Source organism: Nannospalax galili, unplaced genomic scaffold (genome assembly GCF_000622305.1).
Source record: "Nannospalax galili isolate Female #2095 unplaced genomic scaffold, S.galili_v1.0 scaffold54, whole genome shotgun sequence".
Classification (NCBI taxonomy): Eukaryota; Metazoa; Chordata; class Mammalia; order Rodentia; family Spalacidae; genus Nannospalax; species Nannospalax galili.
The window spans coordinates 14,630,043-14,638,800 of NW_008341028.1; the positions used below are offsets into that span (position 1 = coordinate 14,630,043).

The 8,758-nt window shown below is 50.3% G+C and overlaps 1 protein-coding gene across 1 annotated transcript in view; it reads left to right on the top strand.

The window, feature by feature from the left end:
- Window positions 1–8,758, top strand: part of Ccdc33 (coiled-coil domain containing 33) — an 82,323-nt gene that overhangs the window by 72,963 nt on the left and 602 nt on the right. The window contains 7 exon segments of the mRNA XM_008836488.1: window positions 4,109–4,271; window positions 4,687–4,778; window positions 4,962–5,093; window positions 5,171–5,264; window positions 6,288–6,436; window positions 7,574–7,660; window positions 8,063–8,176. Coding sequence (XP_008834710.1) covers window positions 4,109–4,271; window positions 4,687–4,778; window positions 4,962–5,093; window positions 5,171–5,264; window positions 6,288–6,436; window positions 7,574–7,660; window positions 8,063–8,176 — 831 coding nt within the window.

The following is an 8,758-nucleotide window of genomic DNA, read 5'->3' on the forward strand; positions in this document are numbered from 1 at the left end:
TCATACAATTAGAACTTCTGAGTCTAGTGCTCAGGCCATTCTAGAATAGTGTTTTTAAAGCCCTCGCCCTAGTGCTAAGGCTGAGGCTAGCCCTCTTTATGACACCTATGTTACAGCAGTTCTTAGGGCTGACTTCTCATCCCATAGGTGAAGAGAGCGAAGCTTAAGAACAGCTAGCTTGTTCCAGAGCCAACAAGAGGTTATGGGTGCAGCAAAGGCCACACGCATTCCTGAGCAATGTGGAAACTCAAACCTGGAGCCCCCAATATTTCTCCCCTTGGCAGGCTCTGAGAGGGCCCTGGTGGTGGATATTGGTAAGGAAGGAGCGTTCAGAGGGCCCTCAGGGTCAGACACAGTAGCATTAGAATCAGAGCCCCTCAGAACATGCATGTCTAGTCTCCCAGCAAGCTAGCAACTGGAGATTGGAGGCTCAGGACCATAAAGAGAATCTGGGGCATGGTGTCCTATGTGTTCTCAAGGATGGGCTGTGACGCAGAATGTGACCCTGAGGGCAGCCCCACTCCAGGCTGTGGGCAGAGGTCAAGGCTGCCAACTTTTGTGTGCTGTGGCCTCCCAGCCAAGCTGTGGTGTCAAGATTCCAGCTTGGTCATGCAGGTGGGGGCAGCCAAGGTTCCCATAGACACCAAGCACTGGCCGGAGTAGAGGAGATAAACCAGGTCCCATACCATCCCTCTGCAGAGACCTCACTCCCAGGGCAGCCAGGCAGGACTGAGCTAGGGGCCTATGGAGGAAGACAGGGTTAGTCTTTAAGGAGTGGAGCCCCCAGACCCATTGACCCTCCTCTAGAGGGGCCAGCCGGCTGAAGCAGGATGCTCTCTCACCAGACGCTAGCTTTCCCTCTGTCCCTTCCTTGCTCTGGTTTCAGTTTCCTTCTACTGTTGGGAAGGTATAAATAACAAAGCTATTCATCCTCGCACCCATGACTGTGAAGATAGGGAACAGTGAGTTCTAAAAAGGGACAAACCTCTGAATAAGAAGTGGGTTGACTAAACCTCTTGGATGGACCAAGGGGCCAGTAGCCTCTTGCCCAGGACAAACCCCATTTGGATACTGCTGCAATTGATGAGAGCAGCATGATAAGAAGTTGAAACAGGCTGGGGAAAGACAGGAGGGACGAATCTCCTTTGCTGAAATACCAGAGGACTTCCTTCAGCCAGGCTCTGAGGCCACAGGCCGGATCAGTTATGGACCGTAAAGACAGCCTAGCCAGGAGGAGCCAGCAAGGCCAGGGCCACGAGGAGAAAGGGGAAGTGGTCTGCTGACTGAAGCAGCCATCATAGCTGAAACGAAACAGGCTGAGAATGGTGTCTTCCTACTATACCTGCTTGGGTAGGAGCCTGGCACCAGCTTCCTGTGCCCACCCTGAGCCCATAGCAACCCCAGGGTCTCTTATTCAAAGGCTCTGAGACTCAGGAAGTTCCAAGATCATGCAGCACCTGGCCCGAAAGTGTGTGTGTGTGTGTGTGTGTGTGTGTGTGTGTGTGTGTGTGTGTTCCCCAGGTTCAGGGTCCCTGTTAACACGCTGTCTGAGGATACCAGATGGGTGCAGATCTGGGGAAGCCATGGCAGATGCTATAGAGATAGAGCCAACATTGGCACCAATCAGAGGGACTTGGGCCAGAAGGATAGATGACAGTGACAGATGACAAGTGGCGTCCACTGAGCCCCTGCTGTCTGGGGACCCCTCCTCTAGAAGCTGTGGCCCACCATGCAGCAGGTGGGAAATAGTGGCTGAGAAGTGGCTGGATTTCCCAGGCAGCAGGGGCCAAGGGAGAGTTAGAAGCAAAACCGTGCATTCTGGGGCCTGGGAGCCAGGCTGGGCAGTGAGGCCCACCCACAGGAACAAGGCCTTCCATAACCTGAAAGTCCACAGACAACTGCATGAACTCATCTGCCTGTTCCCTCTTCTCTCCCTAACCCCTCCCAACCTCCTCTTCCTTTTCTGGCTTGTATGTTAGAGCTCTTTTTTATATTTTGACCTGAGATACTCAATGTTTGAAACTTTATAACAGTAGAGAATCTGATTGTAAAACAATTTCAGGGCTGGAGACGTGACTCATTCAGTCAAGTGCTTGCCTTGCAAGTGCAAGAACCTGAGTTGGATTCCTTGCACCCATGTAAATGCCAGCAGGTGGTTTATATGTTTGTATCCCCAGAACTGGGGAAGTGGAGACTGGAGGACTCTAGAACTTACTGGCTAGCCAGTCTAGCCTAATTGGTGAGCTCCAAGCCAATGAGAGATCCTGCTTCAAAGGAGTGGATGGTATTCCTGTGGATGGCACCAAAGTTTGAACATACACATGTACCTACACAGGCACACCGACACATACGCATATACATACACACACATAAAATGTACATAAATTCAGCTCATTAATTGTCCCGTACACACATTGGCAAACCTAGTTTTGTTTTGTTTTGTTTTCGAAATTGGGATCACACTAATAATTCTTTTTTATAGCCTGCTCTTATTACTTCTCCATATGTCGTGAGATATTCATTGCAGAATCACCCAACACTTAGGAACAAATTCAAGACAACCTGTAATCCCAGCTACTCTGGAAGCTGAGGCAGTTAGATTCACAAGACTTGCCTAGGCTACAGAGTGAGTTCAAGGCCAGACTGGACAACTTAGTGAAATCTATTTCAAAATTTAAAAGGGGCTAGAGAAATGGCTTAGCAGTTAAAAGCATTTACTGCTCTTGTAGAAGACTAGGATTTGGTTCCCAACACCTACATGGTGGCTTACAACCATCTATACTCTAGTTCTAGGGGATCTGATGTTCTCTCCTGGCCTTTGCAGGCACTGCCGTTCACATGGCACATAGACATACATGTAGATAAACACTCATACACATAAAAAATTAAAATAATCTGGGCTGGAGAGATTGCTCAGTGGTTAAGAACACTGACTGTTCTTGCAGAAGACCCGGGTTCAAATCACAACACCCACATGGCAGCTAGCAACTATAACTCCAGTTCCAGGGGATCTGACAGTCTCTATATCCTCCGCAGGCATTGTATGACATGGGTGCACTTACCTACATGCAGGCAATACACAGATACACATAAAATAAAAATAAATATTTGAAAAAATAAAAAATAAAAGTAATCTTTAAAAAATTAGAAAGGATAAAAGTTAGAGATGTAGCTCAATAGGACAGTGCTTATATAACATGCTCAAGGCCCTAGGTTCCATCTGCAGTATCTTAAAAACAAACAACACAAACAAACTCAAATGCCAGCAGGCTTGGATTTCAGATTCTGGTTCTGCTACCCATTAGTTTTTGTCTCTGAGTAGGTAGGTTGCTCACCTCCCTGAACCTCAGTTTTCTTGTCTGTACAATGTGGGTGATAACAGTACCCACCCCCATGGACTTACTGGAGATTGAATCAGGTAAGCACATAAAGCTCTTAGTGGGGGTCCTGGGCCATGGCACCCTATCACTGAACACTGATACCAGAATTAGTGCTCTTCTAGACCTAATAAATGATTCTGCCTCCTGCCCCCATCTCCTGCATCCCCTATCTTCTATCCAGATCCTGAGAATCTTATCTGAGTCTCCAGGGCCTACTTGGTGTCTGATCCTGGATGCTGGACTAGTTGGGAAGCTGGTGCTAGGTCAGGCCCCCAGTGGCTTTGGTGAGCTAAGAGGCTCTTTCTGGGAAGGAGAGGGGTTAGAAGAGGGGGCAGGATAGAGAAGGCAAAGAAGTAATTGATTTACTCAGAACAGCTCTATCTTTTTAAGTCTGTTGCCTGAAGGCTTCCTCACCAGGTGTCTGAACCCTGGAAGCCCTTAGTGTCACCTGAATCAGGAATCAGTGTGGCCCCTGGGAGGATGGCCCTGTTAGGAAGGCCCTGCGGATGGAACCTAGGGCCTTGAGCATGTTATGTAAGCACTGTCCTAATGTTGCAGGAGGAATGGGGGCCAGCCCTAATAACCGTTCCTGACAAGTTGCTAAGCCTTGGGGCACAGCCTGACTGCTCACTGACCTTGGGAGTAGCTCACTGTTGGTGCAGATGTGGGATGGGTTCCTGGACACTTGGGAAGTGGGCAAGGTTCAGCTGAAAACTCTGGGATCATAGGAGATGAACAACTACCGGCGGGCCATGCAGAAGATGGCAGAGGACATCCTGTCTCTGCGGAAGCAGGCCAACATCCTGGAGGGGGAGAACCGCATGCTGAGGAGCCACTTGACCCAGCAAGACATGGAAGAAGAGCAGAGCAGAGCTGAAGAGGAGAGCCTGGGTGAGGAAACATGGGCTTCTAAGAACCTCTGGATCCCTGCAGCGCCCAGGCTCTGGGTTGCAGCATAGCCTGGGGCTTGCATGGAGGGAGCTTTCGACAGATGTGTGTGCAACTGCACTGGGGCTGTCAGAACTTTCTCTCTCTCTCTCTCTCTCTCTCTCTCTCTCTCTCTCTCTCTCTCTCTCTCTCTCTCTCGCTCTCTCTCTCTCTCTCTCTCTCTCTCTCCCCCCACACACACACACACACACACACACACACACACACACACATGAACACTCTATACACACTCACTCACACCATCTGCCCAGGTGGAACCTCTCAGGGATGGGAACTGGAGACTGCAGTCAGGGTCAAACCCCAGAGCTAGAGGACCTGTGCCTCCACCCACCCCTGAGCTGGCTCCCACACATCCCAGTGGTGTCCATGAAGCAGAAGCTGCTGCTGAGAGATCTGGATATGAAGAGACTTCGGGACAGGGTACAGCACCTGCAGAATGAGCTGATTCGGGTGAGCTGGGGCTTGCTGGGCAGCGGAAAGGTACTGCTGGGCAACATCAAGGAGGAATGTCTAGAGAAGAAGGAAAACACAGAAAGGAGAGGGGGATTGACCAGTGGAGGAGTCAGCAGGGTCCCACATGTACCTCAGGGTTGGGGTGACTCCCGGGCACCCATTTGCCTCCACGCCCCACAGAAGAATGATCGAGAGAAGGAACTGCTGCTTCTATACCAGGCTCAGCAGCCACAGGCTGTGCTACTAAAACAGTACCAGGACAAGCTGCAGAAGATGAAGGCGCTGGAGGACACCGTGTGGCACCAGGAGAAGGCAGGTGCTGGCATCCCTGTGGAGATGGGGAAGTTTTGGAGCCCCCAGGTCAACTCAGCCTTGGTCTCTGTCACCAGGTGATTAAGAAGATGGAGCAGGTGCTAGAGGACAGGCTGCATGAGAGGAAGGAGACTGCACTACAGAACAGGCCACCAGGAAAACCCAATATGGGTGAATCCACTCCCCAGGGTGGATGGGAGTGAATGACTCTCCAGCTTTTGATCTGCTCTGGAGCTTCCTAGCTTCAGGAGAACCTGCAGGGAGAGGCCAATGTTCAGTTATGTCTGTGGGCTTGAGATACCCAGCGCAGTACTGCTTGCTTTTTCTCTCAGGTGCTAAGAGCTTCCATGGTATCCAGAGTCCTTCCTTCTGCCAGGAAATCCCTTAGGACACAGGGACACTGTGGAGCCAGATAGAAAGAGGCCAGACCTCCAGGTTGAGGTCCTGTGGACCAGGGAGCTAGGGGGAGCAGAAAGAGACTTCCCCAGGAGGAGGATCACTTAGACAGAAGCCCCCAACTCCTTAGCTCAAAGACCCTTGGTCTGATTCCCTACCTCCCTGCATCTTTCACGATTCTGTCTCCATAAAGCAAACAGACAAAACCACTTGGATGAAATCAATTTGTTTTCCCCATTGGTGTAAACCGCAACTATCACCAACTGCCAATCAGAGGTGGCTCTGATGAGTAGGAAAGAACAAAGTGATACCATATCAGATCAGCCTAAAGCTAAGGATCTCCCTGGGCCACATGGGAAGCCTCTCCAAGGTCTGGCTCTGGATTCAGCCTCCACTTGAGGAGGGGGGGTTGAAAGCCTTTAGAAAACAATATCAGCCTAAGGGACCCTTCAGTCACCTGGAGTCTGGTCAAGAGTCTAGGGAAGGTAACAACCAGGTCAAAGGACCTGGGAGTGACAACACCAGGAGCAGAGCAGGGAGAGGAAAAGGAGGCGAAGAGCAGAAATATTTGGAGGACAAACTACTAGGGAGGGACACAGAGAAAACATGAAGTGCAAGTCTAGACAGCCTAGAATGACAGCCTGAGGAATTCAGACCTGATTCCACTGGCAATAGAGAACCATTGGTTATTTGGGACCAGAATGAAGCAAAATGTTGGGGCAGATAGAGACATAGAGGCAAGAAAGCCCATCTCACAAGCGTCTGTGGCCATATTCACAGGCTTCCCTGTGGTCACAGCACCTGGCATACACCTGGGCCCCATGGGAGAGAACCTGCCTATTGATCTCTACATGGTTCTGCTAGCAGAAAACACCAGGTTGCGGGCAGAGCTGGAAAAGAACCACCAGCAGCCAGCCCCCATCATTCTGCAGCAACAGGCCCTGCCGGTAAGCGCTGCCAACAGGCTGGCCTGAGCCTGCCAGCACTGATCAGCAAGCACCTCACAGTCACCCCCAAAATTAGTGAAGCTGAAAATCTAGATCAGAAGCTGGGCTTCCCAGGGCTCAGTGTCACCAAGAACATTCACGCCCAGGCTTTGCTCTTATGTCCCTAAGACACATGACTTGCCATCATCTAACACCCTGGAGAGAGCAAGTCTCAGATTCACCTTTGACCCTGAACCCTGACTCCTTTTGCCAAATGTCTGGCTCCTACCATGAACCTCTCAGAACTTCCTTCTAGAGTTTTTCTTGGGATTGGTACAGCCTTGGAGAGCCCTTTTCCCCATCCCAGGTGGATCCCGGGCAGTTGGGAGCAAGTGAAGACTTGACAGAGAGGCTACGAGACACAGATGGCCCAGGTCACTCCAAGTGCACAGAGACCCTGCCTGCACAGGTGGGTGTCCCAGGGCCCCTCCACTGCCCAGGCTGCTCCAGGTGCCCCTGCTATACACAAACCCAAAATCAATATTTGGAGTTATGGTGGCAAGGGGACACTGGTGTTTCTCTTCATCCCAAGAGGTAAGTTCTGTTTGGAATGTCCTGATATGTGAGCAGCCAGGTAAAGCTTAGGAGATACACACCATTACTTCACTGAGCCTTTACTCTTCAAAAAGACTCCCACCTCAACCACCTCCTGAGCATTAAAGGGTTGGGTGCATTTTATATAAACAGTTGATGTGTTAAAACATTAGGTATGGGCTGGTGATGTAGCTGTTCATAGAGTGTTTGCCTAGCACACACAAAGCCTTGCATTCAATCCCCAGCCCTGCCTAAACCTACATGCTTGCAATTCCAGCAGTCAGGAGATGGAGACAGGAAGATTAGAAGTTCAAAGTCATTCTCAGTACATAATGAGTTTGAGGCCAGCCTGAGTTATTAAAAAGAAAAAAAAAAGTTCATACCAACCAAGTCCTCTGCAGATCTTAAGAAAGAGGCCCAAGTCAGGGACCGAGATTCTGTATCAGCAACTTAGTTTGGAACCCATACCTACAGCTAGGTTTTCCTATAGAACCTCATTCCTTCCTCAGCTCACATGCCTCTTACCCCAGCTAGGGCCTTACATGACTTTCTGCTTTCCCACAGGATCTCCTTGGCAGTACTTTGGACAAGTTTAACCTTCTGGCCAAGCTGGAACAAGCTCATAGTCGGATCTTATCCCTGGAAAACCAGGTAGGCGAGGTGCGGCAGCTGTCAGGCTTACTGTTCAGCCTGTGACCAGGCTCAGGATCAATGACAAAGATTAGAGATCCGTATGTGACCAGCACCAGAGTTCAGTGTATAACCATGGTTAGGGCTCAGGCCTCAGTGTGTGACTAGGTCAACCTCAGTGTATGACCAGAGTCAAAACCCAGTATGGACTCAGGATCAGGGCTCCACTGAACTGCAAAAAAGGTCTGTCTTAGTCCAGCTGCTTGTTTGGTCCCTCTGCTACTGCTGAGGTATCTTGGGAAGGTGTCAAGCCCACATGGTCCAGAACTTTGCTTTCTGCACAGAGAGCAGACTGAGGCTTTGGTTCCCCTAGGAGGAGCCCTTCTACACTGGTTTTCCAACTGCCCCTCTCCATGTTTGCAGCTAGAGGACTCAGCTCGACGCTGGGGACGAGAGAAACAAGACCTGGCCACACGGCTACAGGAGCAACAACACGGCTTTGGGCATTCCTCAAACTCCATCATTATAGGTCGACCTGTAAGTGACCCTTCCAGAGAGCTCCTAGGGGGTCCAGGTAGTAGGACTGGAAGCCACCCCACCCCCAAGTGACTAGGCTCTGAAGAAAACTTGGAGGCCAACTCCTGGGCTGAGTATTGGAAGTCCCAGGCTGAGTTCCTGCTGTCACAAAGTGGGTGCTCAAGTAGCCTCCTTTCCCCCACTCATCTGAAGGATTAGGAACTTCTGACAAGATGGCCCCTTCTCCCATGTGTTGTTGTGAACCTCAAGGAAGAGATAACTGTGCATGAGAGATAGCTTGCATGGGCATTTCTGGAATATTCTGGAACTGCTCTAGCATTGTTCATGGGAAGAGAACCTTGTAGCCCTTCCCACCCAACTACCAGGGCAGGAGATTCTCTGATTAGCTGCCTTCTTAGGTGACATCGATACTGAGAACCTCTTCACACTGCCTACTTCCTAGAGGCAAATAAACCTCAGAGAGAGAGAGAGAGAGAGAGAGAGAGAGAGAGAGAGAGAGAGACAGAGACAGAGACAGAGAGAGACAGAGAGAGAGAGACAGAGAGAGACAGAGAGAGACAGAGAGAGACAGAGAGAGAGAGA